The sequence below is a fragment of the Lygodium microphyllum genome, chromosome 6 (genome assembly GCF_053477565.2).
Source record: "Lygodium microphyllum isolate KBCC chromosome 6, Lygodium_microphyllum_v1.1.10, whole genome shotgun sequence".
Taxonomy (NCBI): Eukaryota; Viridiplantae; Streptophyta; class Polypodiopsida; order Schizaeales; family Lygodiaceae; genus Lygodium; species Lygodium microphyllum.
The window spans coordinates 121969306-121996129 of record NC_141140.1 but is presented as its reverse complement, the minus strand read 5'-3'; the positions used below and the strand labels follow the sequence as shown (position 1 = coordinate 121996129).

The 26824-nt window shown below is 44.5% G+C and overlaps 1 protein-coding gene across 11 annotated transcripts in view; it reads right to left on the bottom strand.

The window, feature by feature from the left end:
• The window catches only part of LOC148035057 (phosphatidylinositol-3-phosphatase SAC1-like), a 78528-nt gene that overhangs the window by 21056 nt on the left and 30648 nt on the right, over nucleotides 1–26824 (bottom strand). For all 11 annotated transcript variants that reach the window (XM_087679960.1, XM_087679961.1, XM_087679957.1 and 8 more), the window contains 3 exons: nucleotides 8542–8621; nucleotides 8029–8213; nucleotides 7842–7939 (listed from right to left, as the gene is read on the bottom strand). In XM_087679960.1, coding sequence (XP_087536086.1) covers nucleotides 7842–7939; nucleotides 8029–8213; nucleotides 8542–8621 — 363 coding nt within the window. The remainder of the gene's footprint in view (nucleotides 1–7841; nucleotides 7940–8028; nucleotides 8214–8541; nucleotides 8622–26824) is intronic.

Here is a 26824-nt window from a genome sequence, read left to right as displayed (position 1 = left end):
GAAGGTAGTGAAAAAAGCCTTAGAGAGGCCATCCTCTCCCGGGCATTTCTGCCCGTCCTGTGTATGGAAAGCCTCCTCTAGTTCCTTCTCCATGAAGGGGGCTAGGAGGGAGCGTCCCATCTCCTCTGTGACGAGGGACGGGATGTTATCCCAGACCTGCTGTCTACATCACTCTCCTCTAGCTGAGGCTGTCTCCTACTGCAAGAGGCGACTATAGTAGTCGGTGGCAATCTCCATCACCTCGTCTGGGCTAGAACGGGTCCTTCCATACTGATCTCGGAGGTTGCGTATCTGCTCTCCTCAGGTGCGAGGCTGGTGCACCTAAAAAAACTCCCTACACATCGTATCCTCCTTCCGCAACCAGAAAGTTGCTGTGGTACGGAAAGAGAACTCAGAGCGCCTGTCCTCTAGGCCAGCAATGGCTGCTCGCGCACGCACCTCCTGTGCGTGGAGAGTGGGATCCCCTGGTGCCTCCTGTAATAATCTCTGCGTGGCTGCAAGGTCCCACCGGAGTGCTCTCTTCTCCTCCCAGCTCTGCTGCCTAGCCTTTATGGCTGCCTCTTGGCAGATTCTGCTCGACTCAGCTAGGGCCTCTGCAACCTCCTCTGCGATCTGGCCCCTTCTACCCCACTCTCTGGTCCAAATCTACTCTATCTGTCTCGTCACCTCTTCCCTCCTACCCCACTCTCTGGTCCAAATCTGCTCTATCTGTCTCGTCACCTCTTCCCTCCTGTAGATCGAGTCAGGGATCCGATAAGATCGTGTATCTAGGGCAGATACTGGGGGATCTAGTGTCAAGAGAATCGGGCAATGATCGGACAACGTGGTACCCACCAACTGCCCAATCTAGCCTCCCCGAGAGCCTCCCCACTCTCCCACATAAAACCTGTCCAACCGCTCCAGCAGGACTCCACCTAGCCGCCTGTATCCCTAAGAGAAGTCCATCAACCTCTCCCTCCTGTGGAAGGCAAGGTCTCTCTAGGCATCGCGTGCTTCTATTGCCAATAGAAACACCTCCCATGCCTCCTACTCCTCCCCGGCCATGCCCTGGTAGTTTCTCCCTCTACCCTACTGGTCCTCCAAAGCCTCTAGGTTGTTGACGTCTCCTCCAACAATCCAGGAGTCCACCTCTGGGAGTCCTTCCGCGATCTCTACCCAGAATCTGCTGCGTGCCCTAACCTCCGTAGGGGCATAGATATTAAGGACTTGAAGGCACAAATCCCCAATATCCAATCTGATCCATAGCACCCTCCCTGCCACTATCGTCCCGTGGTCTGCAACTCCTGTAGAAGTAAGATGTCGATCCGTCCGGCAAGGGCAGGCTGCAACTCCTACCGAACAATCAATTTCCTAGAACCACGTGCCCCACTGTAGTGGAGGCTATTCACATTCCAGGATGCAAGGTGTAAGCTCATGGGGAAACCTGTGACTGCCCGAACAGGCATCTGTTCGGTGTGGAGGCTGCTGATGACGAGGAGGAGCCAGATACGCTTTGCCGCCGGTCTGGACGGCGAGCTCCATTCCCCCATGGTGGCCCTCGACCGGACCATAGGGGTGATAGAAGTTCCAGGTGGTACTATCAATGCATCTATTAGCCATGCTGCTGAGATTCAAGACTCTGCGCACTGGTAGAAACGGGCCGCCTGTGCCAGGGGCCACTCGATCACATCCCTCGGAGCTCTCCATTGTGGAGGGGCTCGAAAGATAGTGCTCAGGTGAGGGACCTCGGCACCAGGCCACCAATTAATGTCCATCATGCAACCAAGCCACTGTTATGCAAACGATGCTAGTCCTTCTTCTCCCATCCACTGGGAGGTGTGGTCCGCCACCTGACTCTTCAACCCTTCCTCTATCTGTGTCGTCGTCCACTCCCCGGAGTAAGAGGACTAAAGAAAAAAAGCATAGTTTGGTCCATCTGGTGGTGCTAGTAGATGGACCTTGCCCCTCGACTTATGAACCACAAAGATCCCCACCTCTAGAGGTAGTGGAAAATCTCTGCCCTCCGTAACTCTCAAGTAGGACCATGGGTCACTGCGGAAGAACTCCTGTGGCAACAGGTATGCCTGTCTCGGGAAAGTGTGACGGGCGGCAGGGGTGGATGAGCTGGTGGATGTATGGGACGGGGAGGACTGCTAGTGCGAAGAGGATGTAGGAGTGTGTGGCTCATCACCTCCTGTGGGAGGAGGGGGGTGGGTCTGGGGGGGAATCGCCTGAACCAGGTGCAGATCAGGGGGGGTGCTCCGTACGAGAGGTGGTGGGGGGGGAGGATAATAGAGGGATGGTGGGATGGACGGAAGTACATGGCGGGTGTAGGGGGGCTGGTGGTCCTGGAAGTGGGGGGCTGTGGGCCAGGGTCAGTGGTGGGGGGAGTGGGGGGGGGGCATGGGATGTGGAGGGCGGTGGGTGTGGGGGCTGTGGGGACTCAAGAGAGGTAGTATGTGGTGCGGGTGGTGGATGTAGGGGCCTGCGGTCCTGTCGGGTGGAGCGGGCAGAGGGGGCTATGGAGAGCTCTGCCGAGGGAGCGTCACACGTCCACTTGCTCCCTGCTACAGAGATTGGGTCTGATACGCTGGCTGCGCCCCCCCTGCCGTCTCCCTCTCTGTCATCTCTGGACTCGTATAAAGCCATTAGCGTCCACCTGCGGGCCTATCGGCGGAGCCATCTTGGCTCCGAAATGTGTGCAACTTGCTGCTTGATGCCCAAAGTCATGGCAACGCAAGCACTGCCCTCGCTGCCCCGTCACAATGACCTGCTGCCTAAAGGAGTGCCCGCCCGCCTCAATCTCTAGGAATTGTGGGATATTCTTGACCTCTTTCATTGCCACTCGTACCTTTGGGACTCCTGCAGCTGTCACTACATCCGCGAAGGATGCGGGGAGGATAGTGTCGAAAAGCCATCCAAAGTCTTCCACCAACTGGCGATACTCAATTGCCAAGCCGGGGAAAAGAAGGGTGACCGGGTGCCGAATAAACCTGTTGTGGAGTGCAAACACCTCCACAGTAAAGCCCCTGTACCAGGGGACCATGTGTATGACCCCCTTTGTGGACGCATATGGTGAACTAGCGAGTAACTCGAGAGCTATGTCCGCCAAGCTGAGCCGGACCATGAAGATCCCTTGGCCCAATAGGACCACCTCCTTGATTTGCGCTATCCCGATGCGCAGCGTGGAGTGTAGCCAGTCCCGAAGCTGGGCCCTGGCTGGGAAATGTCCTACTACCTGACCATAAATTGTTGTTTCCATTAGCTCCAGCTCCTTAGCTCGGACGACTAACAGCTGTTCCTCAGAGAGGACTGCGCACAAGGTGTTTGACTAGGGGGCACTCACTGAGTGCGCCGGCGTCTGACCAGAGGTTTCCATTGTGCGTCCCTTCTGAGAGGACTACCAATCACATCGCGGTGCTACCTGAGGGGGGAAGTTGCTACAGATGGAGGGAGCAACTGGAGGGTGGGGGGATCAATGGCAAGGGGGAAGGAAACACTACTGTGTTTACTACGGATGGGTCCGAGGTTGCGGACGGGGGAGGCACGCCTGTAATGACAAGTTGCCAGGGGGAATAAAGGAATGTTTTCTTGAAAGATGATATTAGGCTGATTGCCTTGATTGTGCTTGATTCTTAATTGGACTAATTAAGGAATGATATTTTGCACAGGTGGATCATCTCCAAGGTCACACCCCGTTTCAACCCGAGAGGGCACTGCTCGATTCACGGGCCGAAGATCGAGTGGTGAAAAGGCCAACCACGGAAGTTGTGTCTCACTCCTAGGTTTCTTGGGGTTAGTGGAGCTCTAGACACCCCTTGCCTAGTTCGGAACAGAGTTATAAACTACTGTGAGCCCAATGTTTAGGGCGTTGGAAGATCCTATTCTAGATATTGGATGGAAATTATGGTACCATGTGATTTGGACCGGATACTTCTGTTGGACAGAAGGGATATATAATTTCTCCTGTTGTATGGGCAGGAGATCAAGATTAACATGAAGATAAGTTAAGGAATTATTTTGAACTTATTTGTCAAAGGATTCCTTGCTCTGTATTCGTGTCTGTGTTGTAAATTACGCGAACGAACCCTATTCCCTAAAAGGCTTAATTAATGAAGCTGATTTTAAATGTCACACATAATTGTGGTAGGACCTAATTAGAAAAATAAAGCTATCAAGGGAAGCGGGTGGGCAGAACCCCGACGGGTCTGTTCTACGACAGGGTGGTCCCACAGAACTGGGAAGCTTCTCACAAGGTCTTACCATCATTTGACCTTAGGCATTGCTAGGTTAGAACCCGATTCATGCCGTTTTAGGGGACCGGAATGGGACTATGCCCTATGGGTAGAGAGATTGATCCATCCCCCTCGTTTCCCATTCTCTTTAAACCAAGTACGGTATGGATCTGCTTCGGCTTGGATATCTCTGCGTAAAGTAGGATATTTAAGACCCGACGCTAGAATGTTGTAAGGAAACCTTGACCACTTGAAACCCAGATTTCAAGTCGATCCTAGTGGGTTCGGCCGCGAATGTTCCATTGCGAGGCGGACTCGAGAAACCCTAGGTGACAAACCCCGTGACATTCCATGGGAGTGCCGGGCGGCATTGCTTAGATCCGTCTCTCGATGGACTGCTAGGACGTGCTTGGATAGCCGTTAGGCGAACACGTTACAAGAGGAGACAAGGAACACAGTGAAATGAAGGAATAAAACTAATAGAAATCTGAATAGCACAAGATTGGTCTCAGCCCCTACACACAACATGGAGTATCAATGAGGGCACTTGAGAGAGGTAGGAGATGAAGATGACGAGGAGAACGGCTAGCACACAAACTAAAAGTTTCTGACAATGTAGTGAGGTGGGCTGCCATCCATAGGACACAATGCTAAACTGGCCAATCTACATGCACTTAATGCAAGTTGGACATATTGAAAATTCAATAAATGCCACACAAAATGCATTAAATACTGCCTATTTGCCAAGTAATGTCCACCCTGTCCATGGCAATAAATGCCAATCCAAAAATGAGAAAAACAGGCTGCCATGTGACAAATGCAAGGAGTGAACCTCTGTAACCAGCCTTCTTTCTCGGATAGGGTGGTAAATAACCTGATTAAGCACTATTTACAGCAATTTACAAATTCACAAAACTGAAAAGTACACTTTACCATATAATCTTGAACATTGAATACCCTATTGGCCCTAAAACTGGTATCCCTTTCGGTATTTATTTAACTTAATTGAAGAAGAAGTTGATGTACAATGGGATTCTCCAAATCCCTTTCAGTATTCCAACTCCCCTTGCTCTTCAAAATGACCAGCAAATCTTTAATCTGATTTGCCCCTTGATTCGGGCAATCAATTAGCCTTCACCCGCTTTGATGGAGATGGAAAATGCCCCAAATTCAACTATTTGCTGGTCTCTCCACTTGAATAGGCTAAAAATAGCTTCAGCCCTGTTGAATCCAAGTCTTGGAGCTTCCAATTTCTGGCACACTTCCTGAGGCTACTGTTGAACCCTAATTTCTACTACAAATTAGGGTTTATAGTAGAGAAATCTGAAATTTCTCAGTCTCTAGTGATCTCAATGCTGTAATCTTCAGAGCAAGGCTGTAGAAAGGCTGGGAGGTGAGAGAGAATGCTAAAGAGAGAGAAAATTCAGACTTTCTTCATGAAGAACTGAAGAAAATCTATCATTTACTGTTGTTGCCCTATCTCAACAACTTGTAGATGCAAAGAACTGAAGAAAATCAGTCATTTACTGCTACTGCCCTGTCTCAACAACCTGTAGATGCTGTCACCTGCTATTGATTGGTCTTCTCCTATCCCTAGCTGCCTCAGAAGGTCCTCCAATGGCTGCAAATCAGACTAGCAGCATCTCCTCCCTCTCTCTTGAAAGCTGAATATACTAAAAATGCCTATTTCTAGCCTCTAAAAACGTTTTTCAGTCTTGCATGGGCATTTTTGACAAGTGGCGACCTTTCCAAATGGTTTTTCCAACATTATTTATAATTAAATATTAATTTTCAGTCTTTAAATACTGAAAATTAATCTAATAATTATTTTGGTACCCTAAAAAATAATCTGACTGGCCAATATTAAATTAGCTAGGCAACTTCCATTCCTAAGTGTCTTTGTGCCATCTTTGACCATCAGATTGGCGTTAGGTACCATTAAACATCACTTCTCTAGTGTCATCAACTAACACTTATGGCCAAATGAATGACCTAGGCTAACAACTACACCAAATACCACCAAGTACCTATGCGGCATAACTTATAGCAACTTTTGCCTTTGACATCCCGTGATTTCCTCAAGTCGTCCCAGGCTTGTAAATTTACTCTAACCCCAATTACACCTCACATGTGCCATATTTACTTAACCATGTGATTGAAAATTAATCCAAATGTTAAGTGAGGTTTCAAAAATACATGTCCTCATGACAACCTCCACCTAAAATGTCTAGGAAAAATGAATTGATGGAAAAATACACTATCAGAGCTCCTACTATCCTCATCTGACTCAAATCAAAGCTCACAGATGGAGATGACCATGCATGACACACATGGTTGCTAAAAGAGAGGCCCTTTTGTGGGCAATTGTGTGCATGTGTATCTCATCAAGAGAAAAGTAGCAGTTTTCATCATCATCTCATCTCCTTAGATTTTGATTCAGTTATTTGTGTGGAAGATTAAGCATTGGTTTAAATGTGTAGGGAGAAGAAAGTATTTACTTTGTGTAGTGGGACAATGATATCCACTCAGTTTTCTACACACTATTGTGGTAACTACCATGGTCAGTAAGATGCTGCATAACTTAATAATTTGATGTCACCATGATGATGGTGATATTGGCCATGATCCAAACTGAATGCTTGATTCATGTAAGATGAATATTCTTGGAGAAAATAATTTCAATCACGTAAGATGAATATTCTTGGAGGAAACAATTTCAAGCATCCAAACTGGATGCTTGATTCATGGAAGATGAATATTCTTGGAGGAAACGATTACAATCAGTAAATGAAAGATTTAAAAACGTCCTTGCCATTTTGTATGTTAAAGCCAAAAGGAAAAACAAAGGACAATAGACATGGAGATGAAGGCTAAGGAAGGAAGCTATGGTTAGAAATGGTAGATGTGTAGGGATTCCCTCCAAAGCATGATGGACATGAATATGAAGCCCAAATGATGGTCAAAGAAAGGCAAGAAAGAGGCCACATGATTGGGAACATAAATGAATCTGGGCCACCCATTCTACCATATTGGCCAACCAAGAAGATTAACAATATGTGGCTTCCTACATGATACAACATGTTAGGATGCACACTATAAAAATAAGAATGAGTTTTTTAAGTGAAAAAATCATGCTGAGAGAGCATGCCATGATAAAGCATGTTAAAGGCAAACTACAAAAATAAGAATGAATGTTATAAATGAAAAGAGAAATTTGAGAGAGTATGCCGTGGTGGTTTTGTGAATATCTGAGCTGATCCTGTATGCAATATAGCACTAATTTAGATATTCTATCCTGATAATTATGGGTGTGCAGTACTTATGTGATCATGATGGGCGCACAGTATTCTTATTCCATACAGATTGTGGATTTTTGCAGTCATGTAATCCAATATAATACAGAACTTCTGTGGTAATCACTACTCCACATGCTATTTTCTAGTAGCAACACATAGAATATATTAAAGCTCCATCACTATTGCATTTGCTATTACTTACTGCTTGATTAGGACTAGAAAGTGAACCATTGTAATTATTATTCTCTCTGAGTGATGATGCAAAGGGAGGGGATGGTAGTGACAAGCCTTCACAAGACATATGAGCTTTGATGTACAAGTTCTTGCTCACCTTCACTAGATTAAGAACAATTATAGGATTGCCATATCTTGCAACCAGATTTTGGAAATGTAATTTAGTCGCAGAGTAAGTGAAGTCGTACTTTTGCACTGCACAGAAGGACCAGCAAAATGACAATGTGAGAAACAAAATGGCATGTCACATAGCCCAAATTTGGACTTGAAAAATGAGAACTCACACTTAATATCTGGTCTTGGGCTTAAAATTGAGGTATCTTGTGACCAAAAAAGGGGTATTGATCCTCGATGCTGCACAACAGAGCTGATTTGCCCTAGTCCATCATCAGTTTCTTCATGAAGAAGTTGCTCTGTTTCTACATCATTTGCCACCCGGCCCTTGTCATTTACACCTCTTTTCAGATACCTAAGCACATCAATCATCCTTACTATACTGGGCAAACAGGAACGTACGTGATTTTTCATATTTTAAAAATGGTATGTGAGCTGTCAGAAGCTTGATATGTTTATGATTTTTTCTTCATTTATTTACTTTATGTCCAAAACAGCATTAGGTTTCAGAAATATTCCAAGCAGAATATCAATCTCATAATGGGAAAAAAATATAACGTACAATTTTATCCATTATTACCAATTACCATTGGCATATTAACTCAGAAATGTGTAAATATACAATCTAGATCACACTTCTCTTTCTCTGCTGCTAATCAATACTTGATATATCAATCATTCACCTTGTACCAGCAAAGTGCCTCGAACGTCTTGCAATTAGGGTCACCTTGTAAATGTTTACTCCAATAGCAGAAAGTGTCATCTGCATAGGAACATCGACAACTGTTGTTAGATATGAGTGGTTTTAATATGTATGAGGATGTTCTTTAAAGAATCCATCGATTGCAAAATTTGAATTCATGAAGTCATTGCAGCAAGAAGAGCTATGTCTAGACTGGGCACAGAGCAGAGCAGTTAACAAGCTATCTATGTTACAGGATCAGCACACAATATTATCACCACAATGTTGGAGAACAACGATTATAACAAATTGCTCTATTGCAAAGCCAATAGTGCAGAAAGATGGATGTTTTCCTGTGTAAGAAGCTTTACCCAGAATTACAATCAAGAACAAGTTTCCTTATTGCAAGTTAGCTGTGACCAATGACCGTAGCAACCCTTTGAATTTTGAAGGCAAGTTAACAACTACCAGGCTGAGTGTTGATATCTTATTTTGAGAAATGTGGCCAGAACTGTTACAAGTGTCTGTAATATCTATCTCAATCAATTCTCAAAAAGATATTGACATTGGATGGCCTGCTCGATCTTGAAAGAGCTATGACCTATGATGAAATGTCCCCTAGGAACCAACCTGCACACAAGACACAACACAAGCCATACCCACAATACAGAATATAAAGGGATGACATCAAACTCACCTCCCAGCTGTAGAGCCAAATGGACTCACCCTCAAGCCTGAGCTAGCAGCATACCAAGTCAAAACAACATCCCAAGGACCAGCATCCTTGGACATCCAGATGGGCACCAATACTATTGGTCATAGTGGTCATAAGCTTAGTGCGAATAAATGGACATTAGAGTCACCTCCCAGTCACAGAGCTAAACAGGCTCATCCCCAAGTCTAGGAGCCAGTAGCATGTAAAAAATACATGGTGCAGCAAGTAGAATATGAGCAAGGAATATGAAGTAAACAACAAATTAGAGAAAAACAGAAATTTCATTAATTCAAAACAAATTGATACAAGATGGCTCTATCCATCCATGTGCTTCCACTCAAAAGCTTAGATGGTGATCCAGACAGATGATAGGTGTAAAACTTAAGGCTAGTTGGAAGAACTCTGACTGGGCCAAAGACAGATGATCATGACTTTGGGAGGGTTACCTTGTAATAACATGCAAAGGAGATCAAGTTGGCCTGACCGACATACCATATCATTAACCTTTGCTAGTTAGCCAATGAATATTCCCCTTACCATTGGGCCAGGGACACTGCCCTATTGAGCTAAAAATGCATTAGCTTTACTTAAACAGCCCCAAAACATGCTTAATTAATGAAAAAAACTTGTTTATTGAAAAGAAACGTGATCCTAGAGAGTTTATGTGTCCCATAAGCACAAACCCACTTGGGAGGGCCCAAACTTTCTATAAATGCGTATGCTACCCTCCATTCAGCCCTCAATCTCGTTTTTGTAGATTTCAGGTGTTTCATCTTACTGCCCACACCTCGTTCGCGGAGGACATCTCAGCTGATGCAGTCCATTGTTGTTTCCATCAGTTGGCGCTTCATTTCCAGCCCTCTTCACACAGTTTGGAGCTGATTCCAGCCAAGCAACTGCTATTCCTATGCAGACCTGCTACCGTATAATCTGGCACGTCATCACAGCCCTGCAGTCTGGGTTTTTAATCTTTCTCTCTCCTGCAGGCTATCCTGCCTGCGTTTTTAGTCTTTCTCTCACTACTGCCTGCTTTTTTAGTCTTTCTCTCTCCTGCAAGCTGTCCTACCTGCGTTTTTATTCTTTCTCTCTCCTCTTTGCTGTTTGCATCAGATCCAACTTCTCACTATTGCGTTTGCTAGTGTTTGACATCCAGAGGCTGCCTTGCTACGATTCGGGATTCGTTCAAAGTATGACACACTCTCCAACTCATTACCCCTGCCTTGATCCTTGAGATATAGGAGTTCGAGGTACAGTATTCATTCATTGCATAGTGTGTTTGCTGCATGAGCATCGTATATTCAGTAGTCATATCACTTCATTCATTCTCTGTGTTCATTGTCTCTGAGTTACCCTTACCCTAACTGTGTTCTTTTATCAGTCTGTGCTTTGTTGTACGGTTTCTGTTTATGTTTCTGTGTTAGGGTATTTCTTTACATGGTATCAGATCCTGGTACTCTCTGAGAAACCTAGGCCTTTGATCTAAAAGCTCTACACAAGAAGCAAAAACAACAGTAGGTTCAAATGACTTCAAACACAACAACACCGATTCAGTCTCCAAAACCAACTATGCCAAGAACCGAGCGAGAGTGGGCCGATCAGCTTGCTCCACAAAGTTCCGACATGGTGGAAGACACTTCTGATTACATGGAAGAAAAGCTAGGCAAGCTGACCTTTGAAGAATACAAGCTGATCATAGCTTATAGATGAAAGAAGATTGAGGAGCTCAATCAAAGGATTGCCCTTCAAGAAAAGCTTCTAAATGAAGGTATGCATGAATTTTTCTCTTCAAATGTTACGTGTAAATCTGATGATGTTACAGGGCCGTCGAAACCTCCATCAAAGATGGGCCCTCCTCTTGGAGAGCAAGACCTAGAGTATGTTCCTTTCTTTCATCCTCTTCCGTCCACTTTAGTGCAAGGTACTTTAAATTCGTCTTTTGTTCCTTCTTCTTTTACCTCTTCTGCTTTGCAATATTCTAGTAGAGATCATGTGGAAGAAAGAGTCCAGTCTGTTGACTACGGAAAATGTCCTCTTAAGAGCCAATTCTTGTATGTTAATACACGTTGTGGGGATTATAAGAAAAAGCCAGATACCTCTTCTTCTAACCTTCCTTCTTTTCTGTCTACTTCACAAAATCAGAATGAATTCGGTGTTCCTTTTTCTTCATTGCATGGTGCATCATCATCTTCACATTTTCATTTCCAATCATTAAATGATAAAAATGAACAAAATGCATATGCATCTCACACACCACATTTTGAAAACCCACCCATCCCACCACATTCTTCTGCTCCTCCACTTCCATTCACACCATTTACATTTCCATTTCAGACTGATCCACACTGTGGAGTCAACTGATCCACACTCATTAAATGGTAAAAATGAACAAAATGCATATGCATCTCACACACCACATTTTGAAAACCCACCCATTCCACCACATGCTTCTCTCCCGAGTGTGGATCAGTTGACTCCACAGTTTGTCTCCATGGGTTTACCTAGTGGACCTTCTGGTCATACTGTTGTGCCCCAACCTCACTTTGGACAGGGCTTCCGTGTCCCAGTGCCTCCACCTACACCGGCACCTTATAAAAACATTCATGTTTCAGTGCCTCAGCCTCAATCGGCACTCACTGGACACTCACAACCTACTTCTGTCTACCCACCTCTACCCCCTCCTTCTACCTATCAGACATATCCACCTCCACCATCTTATCCCCCATATCCATCTTACCCCACCTACCTGACACCTCATGATTCTAGCTCATCTTCTGCCAAGCATGCATTTAATGACAAGACTCATTTTAACGAGTCACACTTTACCACTTGGTCGAACTTGATGAGACATGTCCTTGACTCCCAGAACCTATGGGATCTTGTGCAGGGGTGGAACCCCAACCCGATCCCGCACTTGTCCCATACGAGGTTGTCCGCTCATGGAAGGCTAGGAATGCCTCCGCTATTGTCAAGCTAATGTAGGGCTTATTGCCCGAGTTTCATTCTCAGCTTCAGCATTTTGACTTAGCGTCTGAGGGATGGACACACTTAACTAACTGCTATGTCCCTTGGGATAGGACCCATCATATCAATCCTGACCATGAGCTCCAGCTTTTCAAAATCACTGACCGGGATGATTTGAAAGTCAAGTTGGCTGAGTGTCGGGGCTCTCTCGCTGAATTCTCCATTACGGTGACTCCCAAGTCCTCTAACAATTAAATCACATTGTTCCTAAATAAACTCCCCAGGAAATATTTCAATTTTATGGAAGTTATAGTTTCAAAGCCTACCATGCCTACATTATATGAATTTGAGTGTCAGTTTTTACATTACGCACGGTTGTTCGATCAGTTTCATATGAATTCCTCTTCAAAGGGAGCTCTTCTTGCTCATTCTCAGAAAGGGCAACAAGGAAAGGGAAAACAAGATCAAACCTCCACTCAAAATCAAAATCAAAATCAAAAGCAAAAGAAAAATCAATCTGGGGAATCACAAGGAACATCCCAATCTCTAAAACCTGGGTAGCAAAATGTACCTAAAAAGAATAGGTATTGTTAACATTGTCAAAAGGCTGGCCATTTTGACGACGAGTGTTGATCAAAGGCAAGAGGCACAACACCAAAATCTAAGTCACATACCTCTGCCCCTCAGTTGGGAAATCCCCAGCAAGGGAGGCAAGTAATGGTGGCAAGGGGCAATTTAAAGGTTAGACTCATACTGCCACCACTCAGCCATCTCAGTTGACAACGTTCTCAACTCCAGAGGGCTTGTCTGATTGGTCTGCAGAGGTCCACATTGTCTCCATAGAGACATCCGATGCGAGTCTCGTCCACATCTGTGAGTTGCCTCCTGATGAGGTTGCCACAGAGACCCACTCATCACAGCCGAGCACTTCAGCTCCTGTTTAGATTGTGGACAGTGGAGCTACACATCATATGACTTCTATGGTGGACATTTTCCATTCCTAAGCCCCTACAGCCGGACGGATCCGCGTAGGAAACAACTCCTCAGTCAAGATTGAGGCTCAAGGTTGCGTCGATTTTGCCACTGACAAGGGTCCGGATCTGGCTTCGCTGGACAATGTATATCATGTCTCTCAACTTGGGGTAAACTTGTTATCTATTCAACAACTTTGCAGGTTGGGACGAGCAGTCTTCTTTATAGCAACCATAGTCAAGGTCCTTGACTCTCAAACTGGTTTAGTGATTGCTCGCAGTGAAGCACAGCCTAATGGCCTATACCACATGGCACATTTTCTAACTGAGCTGACAGCTGAGGACTCCGTGTTCCATAGCTTCCAAGCCTTAGCTACATCTTGGGAGCCTATGAACAATGAGCGCCTTTGGCATTTTCGCTTAGGGCATCTTGGTTATGACTCTCTTTATGAATTGTCACGCCGTAAGATGGTTGAGGGCCTTCCACATCTGAAGCTAGCTCGAGATGTCTATAAAGCATGTTAGCTCGGAAAGCAGTACCATAAACCATTCCCTCAGCAAACCTCACATCGTGCTGAGGCACCTCTTAGATTGATTCATGTTGATCTTTGTGGGCCGACATCCACTGTCACCTTAAACAGCGCATTGTACTTCTTTTTTGTTGTGGATAATCATTCCAGATACATGTGGGTGTACTTTCTCAAGCATAAGTCAAATGCTTTCATATATTTTTCTGCTTGGGTGCTGCTGTGGTTCATAAACAGACTCGTTGTCATGTCAGTTGCATGAGGAGTGATAGCAATGGTGAATTCATCTCCCACGAGTTTTTCGAGTTTCTACACAAGCATGGCATCTCACACCAGCTCACCTCTACCAATTCTCCTTCTCAGAATGGAGTCGTAGAGCATAGAAACCAGACAGTCGTAGAAATGGCACGCTCTATGTTGTTTGCAACAGAGCTTTTTGAGCACCTTTGAGTTGAGCTATTAACACTTCGGTGTACATCCTCAATCGGTGCCCACCAACTGCGGCTCTTCCTCGGAAGACCCCGTATGAGGCATTTTTTGGCTCTCGGCCTATCATTTCCCACTTCAGAGTCTTTGAGTATCGTGCGTACACACACACGCTTGATGACAAGATAGGAAAGCTCACTCCGCAAGTTGATCTCCTTATTTTTGTGGGATATTCCTCTGAAGCGAAAGTCTATCGTTTGTTTGATCCTCAAACAAATAAGGTAATCATTAGACAGGATGTCTTCTTTGACAAGAGGGATATCGTACAATCCTCTGCACAGGACTCCGATCCGATTCCTTCTTCCACATCATCAAAGATCATGCCTACTAAGCCTGGTCTACTTCCCACTCTTGACATTTCCGCAGATTCTTGCGCTCCCATGCCCCCTCCTCAAGACCCATCACCTCGTTGATACAGCAGACCATGCAGGATTCAGGGATCCTACCACTGGATTCCACCTCGGAGGGACCTAGAAGATCTGCCCAGCTTGCTCCTCAAGCATTATTTGCATCCCTATTTACAGCTAATTATATAGCGCATTCTGAGCCGGATACATGCTAGGAGGCTCTTCAGCACCCTCAATGGTAAGAAGCCATGGAGAAGGAGCTAGAGAGTATTGACCGAAATGAGACTTGAACATTGGTGGATCGTCCGAGCCACAAGAAAGTCATCGGGACAAAGTGGATTTTTAGGACCAAGCTAAAAGCTGATGGGACTTTAGACAAGTACAAGGCTCGCCTTGTAGTGCAAGGGTTTCGACAGAAGCATGGCATTGATTATGAAGAGACCTTTGGCATTGATTATGAAGAGACCTCTTTACCTTGGGCATGGCTCCCATTTCTTGGTCTAGCCGTAAGCAGGGAACAGTGGCGGCTTCCACAGCGGAGGCTGAGTACCGGGCTCTCTTCGATGACACCACCGAGGCCATCTATATGAGGAGTTTATTGGTGGCGCTTCACTTTTCGTGAGTCTCTCCCACAGTTGTCTACTGCGACAACTAGAGTGTCATTGCCCTTGTGGGCAATCTGATCATTACACCACGAACACGGCATGTGGAAGTCCACTTTCACTTTTCCAAAGAGCAGGTTGAGCTAGGCACTATTCGCCTAGAGTTTGTGCCATCATCAAATAATTTTGCAGATATCTTGACCAAAGCGGTCAACTAGCCGGTTCTTCAATACCTGCTACTCAGGATTGGCTTGGGTACACCCTTCCCTACTTCTTCAGCTTAATGAGGAGAGAGTGCTTCCCTCTTGCTTTCCCTTCCAGTTTGAGAGAGGATGGCTTCTACTCTTGATAGTGACAGTGATGATGCTTACAGCTTTTTTTAGACATTACATTTATTTATTCTTTTGTATTGTATTATGGATATTTGTAACTTTATCCGCACTGTAAGGATGACATGATTGTAAAAGGGCACTTGGACAAGTGAACAATTCCCCTGCGTGGGTACTGTTCCAATGGCACCATTGCATAGCATATTGCATGAGCATGATATCTTGCATCTCCCTTTGCATTTATCCATGCATTGGCATTCTATTCATGTACACATGCATCTATGCGCATTTATCCCTTTTCGGTCGTTTGGAGTAGTCGACTCTAGGATCCACCATATTCGTGGCATTGCACATGGCAGTCTCCAAGGCAATCTTTCCCAGCTTGCTTGCTTGCTTGCTTTGCTTGTCTTGCTTGCTTGACATATTTGCTATACATACACCTTAGCCATTTTCTTAATTATCGACACCCAGTAATGGTAGGGATAGTATGCTTGTTTTGTGAAGGTCTTGGTTTCCTGACCATCCCTTATCACTCTCCCGTTTGGGGCACGGATACTCAATAGGACGAAAACCGATTTGAAACCCTTACTTAATGCTTAATCTATCAAACCTAAAAAGCCCTTAAAAAAACCCCAAAAAAATGTCCATAGCTAGTTCCATCCGCCTTTGTAGTGTTTGGTAGGCCACTGGCAGCCAAGTGCACCCTTTGTCCGATGCCCTATTCTCTCTGGGGTGATCACTTAGGCTCCCTTGGTAAGATAACCATCGCCTCTGTAGTCTTAGTAGGCCACTAGGCAGTCGACGCACACCCTTTGTCCGATGCTCTGGCTGCTTTGGGGTAAAAGATAAACAAAGAAAGAACTTGGCTGGCCTCTATTCTCGTGGCACCGTTGTTGGGCTTGAGAGGGGAGGGGGTGCTGAGATAAAAATACATTAGTTTTACTTAAACAACCCCAAAACATGCTTAATTAATAAAAAAATCTTGTTTATTGAAAAGAAATGCTGTCCTAGAGTGTTTTTGTGTCCCATAAGCACAAACCCACTTGGGAGGGCCCAAACTTTCTATAAATATGTATGCTGCCCTCCATTCAGCCCTCAATCTCGTTTTTGCAGATTTCAGGTGTTTCAACTTGCTGCCCACACCCCATTCACAGAGAACATCTCAGCCGAAGCTGTCCATTGCTGTCTCCATCAGTTGGCACCTGATTTCTAGCCCTCTTCACACAGTTTGGAGCTGATTCCAGCCAAGCAATTGCTATTCCTGTGCAGACCTACTGCCGTACAGTCTGGCACATCATCATAGTCCTACAGTCTGCGTTTTTAGTCTTTCTCTCTCCTACAGGCTCCCCTGCCTGCATTTTTATTCTTTCTCTCGCCTGCTACCTAAGTTTTTAGTCTTTCTCTCTCCTGCAGTCTGCGTTTTTAGTCTTTCTCTCTCCTTCAAGCTATCTTGCCTGCGTTTTTAGTCTTTCTCTCACCCACTGCCTACGTTTTGTCTTTCTCTCTCCTCACTACTGTCTGCATCAAATCCAACTTCTCATTGCTACGTTTCCTGGTATTCGACATCCGGAGGCTGCCTTGCTACGATTCGGGATCTATTCAGAGTACAATACACTCTCCAGCTCATTATCCCTGCCTTGATCCTTGAGATACAAGAGTTCGAGGTACAATATTCATTCACTGCATAGTGTGTTTGCTACATGAGCATCGTATATTCAGTAGTCATATCACTTCATTCATTTGGTGTGTTCATTGTCTATGAGTTACCCTAACCCTAATTGTGTTCTTTTATGAGTCTGTGCTTTGTCGTACACTTTCTATTTATGTTTCTGTGTTAGGGTATTTCTTTATACCCCGAACCCTTGCTAGGGGGGCCAGTGGCCCCCAAGTCCTACAACCCTTGGACCCCAAAATAGATATCCCTAATAAGTTTTACATGCCGCAACTCAATGCAATGTGCCTTGAGTTGCTAACAACTTAACTACTCTTTCTAACCTAAATGCTAGACCCACAAAGGCCAACTTTTTGCCATCCAGTCACATAAACCTCATTTGATGTGTTCCATTTTCCTCTATTGGATAGAAGATCAACTCTATTATCCATCCTCAATTAAATCATGCATATAATGATATGGGATATCTATATGTTTGATGCATGCATAGAACACTAGACTTTTGGCAATGGTAATGCAACTTTGGTTGTCACTAATTCTTCATCATGCATGCATCCTTGTATGCCATGGAATCCTTCTTAATCATACTACTTCACATACAACAAAACAAGCTTCGCTCTACTTTAGTAGAAAACAATGCCACTATTGGTCGCTTCTTACGAATCCAAGAGTAAATTCATGAATCCAAAGAAAAACAATTACAAAAAACTAACTTCCTCAAACCACTGTCTCCTACCTAATTTGAGTCACAATTCCCTACTAGAGAAATTCTAAAATTGTATGTGATACCATGGTCAAGAGTTCACTTCAAGTATTTAAGCATTTGCATCCCAACTTTCCAATGACTCTAATGGGGTTTCTTTGACAATTTACTCAAAACACCAACAACAAAAGTAATATCAAGCCTAGTATTGCACAAATAGATAAGGTTGCCAACCAACCTCTTATACCACCCAATGTTTGCTACTGCCAATGTATCCTCAATGGATGACTTCATATTGACTTCCATAGGTGCAACTATCATCTTGCAATCAGTCATGCCAAATGCTTTCAAAACCTCCCATGCATACTTCTTTTGTGTGAGAGAGATTTTTCTTGGCTCTTGCTAAACTTCAATCCCCAAACAATAGTGCAACAAGCCCAAGTATGTCATTTCAAATTCAAAGCTCAAATCCTTTTGAGTTAGATACATCATCTCTTTATAGTCAACTGTAATAAGAAGGTTATACACATATAGGACAACTACTATAGAATTTTCACTGTCTCTGTTAACATAGAAGTTAGCATCTAAGCTACATCTTTTGAAGTTTATAATCTTCATGTAACCAATCCCTGTAAAAAAACCCACTTGATGCCAACAACCTTCCTCTTAGCTTGCCAATCCACTAGCTTCCAATTGTCATTCTTCATTATGCTATCATACTTAAACTTGTATAAGTGCTTCTTCCAAGTCAATTGGCTCCTCTTATAATCTCAATCATTAAGGGCATATTGACTATGTGAGCGAAAACCTTTCTTTACTCCTCTATTCTCTAAGACCTTCCCGGTCCATTTGTCTTTTTCTCAAGAGATGTAAGCATAGGATTATTTTTTAGAAGAGAAAAACACACAGTGGAATAATGAAAGACACAAGATCGATGAAAAAGACAATGTGCAAGATGTACCCGGGAATAGGTATCCACTATGATAAGAGTACAATGGTTGAGTGCCAACTCACACAATCCACAAGCTCCCTCTCTCCATACCGAGAATCTGCAAGTACAGTGTGATAATGGACTATGGTCACACTTCCTCCTTTTATAGACAAAAATAAAGGAGTTGTTCTACCACAAAATAGCCTAGCCAATTACCAAATCAAGAATAAAGAGATTGCCCATAAATTAGGCCGTGGATACCCATGAACCTATGATATGACCACTTCTAACACCCTCTCTCAGAGCATAGGTAAACAAGCAATGAACAAGAGCACTCAAGATGCACCATGGATACTCCAACAACATGCACTCTATTGGGTGCGCCTTGGTAAGAAAGCACCCTGAAGAAGAAGTCCAAATGCCATAAGCCTTGCCCTCTCTAAAAGCAAAGTAGTCAAGCTAGCCACTTGTACCTCCTGTAGCCACACAAGCTCCATGGATAGATTTCCGTGGCACCAAGATTCCTCTACTAGAGCATCAGCATGCCCTTTGGGTCCCCTCATGTGAGACCACATGAACACATCATGTCACACGTCCCAATATGAACATGGTGCTAGACACACCAGTCCAAGGTTTGGATCGCTAGAAGATGTGAACTTAAATGACATACACCAAATCCACCAATAACGAAAGAGCATCACTATGCCCTCTCTCCACCCACACACTTGCCCCTTCTAGCTAGGAGCATGTGTGGGCGTGCAGTATCACTAGAGTGAAGAAGAACCATCCACTCAAGCTATTTGGTAGGCCTTGAGTGAACCACGATGATATAGATATGTACACAGTCTCATGCTCCGCCAAGCACAACCATGAGATCCACCACACGAAGTAGCAGCATGTCTTTCGAATCTTCTCTTGCTTCAAATGTGACACTATGCAACACCATTCCATCGCTTCACCTTCATATGCATAACCATCATGCAGCAGCAATGTGATGGACGTAGAGACTCCTCCATAAGCTAGAGCAATCCAACACACTCTTTGACAAGAACTGATAAGCACACAAACACTCAACCATGGCTTCATGAGATGTATTAGAATATGGAATCGCTCAATCACAAGAGCATCCTAATAATCATTATGAAGTGAAATGAGAATTAAGTACTTGCATATTACCTTGATCAAGAGAGAGTAGCAAACGGAGTGTGATAAGCCTGCAAAAGAAACTTGTACATAGACAAGCAATCACACACACACACAAGCGATGCTCAAATGGATAAATGTACTCAGGACTTCACATATGAACAAATGCATGAACATTGATACAATGGTTAAGGAAAGGATGTAGATCACCATGGAATAAGCGCACACGACTGACCAATGCAGGCAAGTTCCATCAAATGCATCAAAGGCTCACAACACATGTCAAAAGTGCTGGCAAAAAGTAACACATGTCGCAGGATCTGCAGCATCAAAAAATGTAGGCATGATTCCACTAGGCGCAAGTTAACAAGTCACACTGGTGTCATTGCTACCAAAGAGCACAAGAATACGGTCAACAACCACCATGGAGACAGGGTCACAACACTAATGTTGTCAAAGACATAGTGCATCAAAACGCAAAACGCACGTTAGATGAAAAACAAAAACGTGAAGGCAGTGCAAGTATGCCAACTAACAGCATGAAGGTGTTAGCAGTCATGTTTGTCATGCCTTGTCATCTCCTGCCTGTGAGCCTCAGTCTGAGTCAGATGAGGACTTTAGGAGCTCTGACTTGTCTATCACTTGTTTTGACGGAGGAGGTAGCTCATTCTAGAGCACTCAGTTTATTGCATTTTCTCCTCCAGTCGGGATTTTATGTGCATTTCCTGGGGCAGTTTCTGCATTCTTCAGCCTGCCTCACCTACCGGACATTGTTCACCCTTTCCGGGATTTTTCTGAGCATTCCTGGCATTTTTACCAGCATTAAATGCTGGTCGGATCAGCATTAAATGCTGGTCGGACATATTTATGGCCTCAAATTTCAGGTCGGCCAGTTTTTGGGTTTTTTGGCTATTTATAGCCATTTCCCTCTTGGCAGTCAGTTGTATTATCATCTTCCCTCCTTCTTTGGCAGGTGCACACTCCGACTCCGTCATCTTCCTCCGCCTTCGGTGCTGCCGTCATCATCAGCCTGATTTGGTGCCCTCACTGACGCTTCGGGCTGCGTGCAAGGGCTGATCAGTCCACAGTTTTGTATTCAGCATTCATTACAGTCAGTGCAGATTTTCTTCCTTCATTTTCTGCTCTCTCTCTCTCCTCCTCTGTGTTCGTGTTCTTCTTCCATTGCGCACTCTCACATGGTATCATCGCCTGACTGAGAGCACGGAGGACCTAACCTTGTGGAGAGATACCTCACCCCTCTTCTGCTGCTGTCGCCTCATCTCCAACTGCCCAGGCGGCCCCTCCAGGTGGCCATTCTTCTTGCGTTTGCTGCAGACGACTACTCCCGAGGCTGCCACGTCATCAAACGATCCCTCCTGCTTGCGTTTCCCATCAGGCGGCCCCTCTTTCAGCTGGGCGACACATCATCAGGCTGCGTTTTCCTGATCTGGTGGTCGTTTCCACTCTTGGCGGCTCATCTCCTGTTGGCGACCCACTCCCAGGCTGTGTTTTGGTACTGGCGGCTTCTTTTCTGGTGATCTTCATCAGATATCCTTGCGTTTTGTAGCTCCAGGTGTTTGTAGGCTATCACAGCCTGCGTTTTGGTGGTTGGTGACCAGACTGCTGGTCATTATTCGGCATCGGCAAAGTTTTCTTTGGTGTTTGGTGTTTTGCAGATTGGAAGATGTCTTCTCATCAGTTTACGGGCTTTGATGACTCAGATGACGAGCTTTTGTCTCGACACTCATCTGAACGGAGGCGTGATTTTTATCACGAGGACCGTCGTCCGGAGTCTATTCCTCTTTCCCGTCCCCCTTCTATTCATGTATCTCGGCGATCCCCTTCCAGTGGGCCGAAGATGCAGCCTTTGGTACCCCCTATACAGGTACCCGTACTTCCTCAGCTGCCCAAAGAGGACCGGTTGGATGGCTCCAACTTTTCTCTATGGTTCTGCAAGGTGGAGTGTATCTTGGACTCCTTCGATCTTTGGGAGCTTATTTCTGTTCCTATTCCCCGGCCTAAGGTGGATCCCGCAGATGGGACATCTATGGATCGTGCAGCCTTATGGGATCGGCTTAATTCTAGAGCCAGATCTTTCCTCTTTCTGAGTTTGCAGGATTCTGTCCTTGTTCATGTTCACAGGTTGAAGACTGCAGCAGACGTGTGGAGAAAGCTCGCGTCTCTCTATCAACAGAAGACGTTTGCCCACTGGATATCTCTCGAAAAGAAGTTGCGGATGCTCGCTATTGATGATAGTCCTTCCATGAAGGACCACATCAACAGATTACAGGATATGAGGGATGAGCTTGCATCCCTCGGTCGGACGATATCTTCTAAAGACATGGCTATGATTCTTTTGACTCAGCTGCCATCGCCTCGGTTTGATGTCTTCTACACCAGCCTTCTTACATCAAGGACCTGTGAGAAGCTTCTATGGGAGAAGCTATCCCCGCTTGTCTTGGAGCATGACGAGCGACTCACAGAGGTCAGTGCTAGTGGATCCGACTCCACTAGAGCCTTTGTTGCAGGTTCGAGAGAACAGAAGAAGAAGAAGAAGTCAAAGGCTACGAAGAAGGACAGTTCTTCAGGCTCTGACTCAGATTCAGAGAGACCGAAGTGCCCACACTGTGGGAAAGGGACACACCCTGAGGAGAAATGCTGGAAGAAGTACCCTCACCTTCGTCCGAGAGCGAAGGGTGGATCTACATCGGAGCCTTCTTCTACCTCTACACCAGCTGTTACCCATGAGTCAGTGTTCCTTCATATCCATGCTTTGGAGGAGGATCCTTCTTCCGTGGCTGCAGTGTCTTTTGCGCAGCCTTGGTTAGTGGACAGTGGTGCTTCGAGTCATATAACTCCCCGAGGTGATTTGTTACAGGATCTCCGTCCATCAGAGGGTTCAGTCACTGTTGGTGACATTTTATCGGTGCCTATTAGTGGTGTTGGCACATTGCCTTTGTTTACCGACCGACCTTCGAGCTCTTTTCACAGGCCCTACATGTTCCGGATTTGGGCCTTCCTCTCCTCTCAGTTTATGGCCTTACGAGGCTTGGCACACGAGTGATCTTCACCGAGAATGCCGTTGTTATTGAGGATTCTCTTACAGGAGCTATCTTATCTACAGGTTGGCAGGAGAGCGGGCTTTACAGGCTCCATTCCCCTTCTTTGATGCAAGGTCCTCCGAGGCAGTCTATTGGTACACCCATTCCCGCTTGTGCACCTTCTATTCCACAGGTTCCTTCCCATCCCCCACCTTCTCCTCCGGTGGTTCCCTCGTACCCCCCATCCCTTTCAGAGGGGGACGATCTCGGTGATGCGGCTGTGGATTCCCTGGCCCCTAGTGTTTTAGAGGGGGATTCCCAGGATCGTGAGGAGCTCCTTCAGCAACAGTCTACATCGACGGACTTCATCAACCTTGGCATTCCTCTTGCCACCCCAGGATCCGTTTCTCCCTTGGCCTTCTGCCACATCCAGGATCTGAGAGGGGGTGTTAGCAGTCATGTTTGTCATGCCTTGTCATCTCCTGCCTGTGAGCCTCAATCTGAGTCAGATGAGGACTTTAGGAGCTCTGACTTGTCTATCACTTGTTTTGACGGAGGAGGTAGCTCATTCTAGAGCACTCAGTTTATTGCATTTTCTCCTCCAGTCGGGATTTTATGTGTATTTCCTGGGGCAGTTTTTGCATTCTTCAGCCTGCCTCACTTGCCGGACATTGTCCACCCTTTCTGGGATTTTTTTGAGCATTCCTAGCATTTTTACCAGCATTAAATGCTGGTCGGATCAGCATTAAATGCTGGTCGGACATATTTATGGCCTCAAATTTCAGGTCGGCCAGTTTTTGGGTTTTTTGGCTATTTATAGCCATTTCCCACTTGGCAGTCAGTTGTATTATCATCTTCCCTCCTTCTTTTGCAGGTGCACACTCCGACTCCGTCATCTTCCTCCGTCTTCGGTGCTGCCATCATCATCAGCCTGATTTGGTGCCCTCACTGACGCTTCGGGCTGTGTGCAGGGGTTGATCAGTCCACAGTTTTGTATTCAGCATTCATTACAGCCAGTGCAGATTTTCTTCCTTCATTTTCTGCTCTCTCTCTCTCCTCCTCTGTGTTCGTGTTCTTCTTCCGTTGCGCACTCTCACACAAGATTGACCATAACTAGGGCAAATAGGTCAACGGTGACAAGGGACATGAGATCAACAGTACACGTCAGTATGGTCGCATTGTCAATAGACCATCATGCAATGACATCTAAAGTCAATGCCATCATGTCATAGATCATGGCTGAAAACACAAACAACACAGCATAGGCCATCAACAAAAGCAACATGGTTACATGTACTAACAAAATGCGAGTCAACATACACCTGTTAGATCAACATTTACAAGCATAACGCAATGAGACTGGGTCACATGCAATCAACAAAGAACGAACAGCATAAGAAACACCAACGTGAATATGTCTTAATCAGTAAACCTTAGTGTTTGATACCATGTTAGAACAACAAAACACGCACTAGAATAATGAAAGACACAAGATCGATGAAAGAGAGAATGTGCAAGATATAACCGGGAATAGGAATCCATTATGACAAGAGTACAATGATTGAGTGCTAGTTCATACACTCCACAAGCTCCCTCTCCTCACACCAAGAATCTGCAAATGTGATATCGCATCACGACTCGCTATGGTCTTTGTCTCTTGCTCATACAATTTGTAAGCCTTTTGTTCATTACTATAACACAAGGAGATACATTTAGGGCTTTTTGGTTTTTAACTTGTTCCAATTCTCCTTTGGAACATGTGCATAAATTCACAATGTTAGGTAATCCCTTGCTCTTAAGTATGCTTCTTGCCATTTCCACAATGGTGCGATTTTGGCAATTCAAACGACACCATTCTATTAAGAAATATGAGGCATAATCAACCAATGCTTGATCCCTTTGCTCTTGCAAAAGTCTTCAAACTCCTTTGATTTTACCTCACCACGGCCATTTGTTCTAAATTTCTTTACACTTTTTCCCATTTCCTTTTTCACAAGGTTTAGATATTCTTTTCACTTACCAAAAGCTTGATTCTAATCACGAAGAAAGTATACCCACATTCTTTTTATTGTAGTCGTCAACAATCAACATGAAATAATAAGATTTCCCTAAGGCTTGTATAGGCATCTTACCACACAAGTCAACATGAACCAACTCTAGAGGAGTTTTTGCTCTATTCTTGCTTTGTTGCTTTCTTGTGGAAATGTCTTTCTTTGTTACTTGCCCAGCATACAACCTTCACATGGTTCCTTCATTATCACTGCTAGTAAATGAGTAACCATACCTTGCTTATGTATCTCTCGATACTGCAAATCCAATGTGAACAAACCTTTCATACCAAAGTTTACTTGGGTCCACTCTAGCAATTGGTAAGAACACTTAGCTCAAGCAAGTTGTTCCTTCTTTCTCCTTTTGCAAACAACTTTGCTAGCACTATCGGGCATCTCTCCACCTATCTCAGTGAATCTCACTTCATGGTCAATGTTAGTTATGAAAGAAACTAATAACAGATGTTCCTTGAAGTTTGTACAACACATTTAAAAGCTTTTTGACTTCACCATTTACAACAACTAAGGAAATAGTACCTAGGGCCTTAGCAAAATACACTTCATCAATGTTTACCATGAATAACTCCAACTTTGCTTCAGCCATATCGGCTATCTCCTTCCATTGTATGACAACTTTACTTTTCAAGATACTATTTTGTTCACTACATGACAATCTACAATTGCATATCTTTTCTTCTTACAATAGAAGCAATCTTCTTGAAACTTTTTACCACCCACTTTTTTTTATCACTATCACTTTTGGTGAAAGAACCACCTTTACCTTTTATGTTGACAGAGACGCAACATCTCCACTGCTACTTCCTTCTACACCACCAATCTAGCTCCTCTCTAGTCTTTTATATCCTTGTGCTAGCTATTTGATCATGTAAATTCTTGACCCGAGTGATGAATTCTCCTATTGTCTCTCCTTTAGCAAACTTCTCTATTGCAAGCTAATTCTCCAAGTTTTGGATCCTTGTTTGGTTGCACATTTTACACTAACTCTTCAGTACATTCCAAGCCTCTAATATCTTTTTTATATATTCAATCAAGGTCAAAACAGCTTCTAATGAAGGCACACGATGTATCTGAGTTCCTTTGTTTCCAAGCCCATAAAAGATCGGCATTTGGAAGAATTGTTACACTCGAATTTGATGGGTCGAGGTGGGTTATGGTTCTAGGTCAATCACCAATAGTGTCTCTAAGAGCTCATAAGAATCAAGGATAGTTGTAATTTTAAACTTCCACAAAGTGTAATTATACTATCTAACTTACCTTTGGTAAAGGTTGGTGGACAAATCCTTGATGTTTGATTGCCGGTATAACAAGGCCACTATCCGATGCTCCAGAACCACTTCCTAATGCGCTAGAACCACTTTCAGATATCAATATCACTCCTCTTACTATTGAAACCCTTGCCTCTAGCATACTCTTCAATCCCTAGAGCCCCTGAGATATGATATCATGTAAAAATTACACAATGCAGCAAGCAAAACCTAAGCAAGGCACAGAGAGTATACAACAAATTAGAGAAAAGTGGACATTTTTTAATTTCAATTCCAAACACATTGATACAAGATGGCTCTATTCACTCGTATGCTTCCACTGTGGAGCTTAGATATCGATCTAGACAAATAATAGGTGAGCTTAAAGCTAGCTAGAAGAACTCTGACCAGGCAAAAGATAGATGATCTTGGCTCTAGGAGGATCACCCTTTCATAGGGTGTAGAGGAGGTCCAATCAGCTTGACTAATGTACTATATTATTAACCTTCACTAGTCAACCAAGAAATATTTCCTTTATCGTTG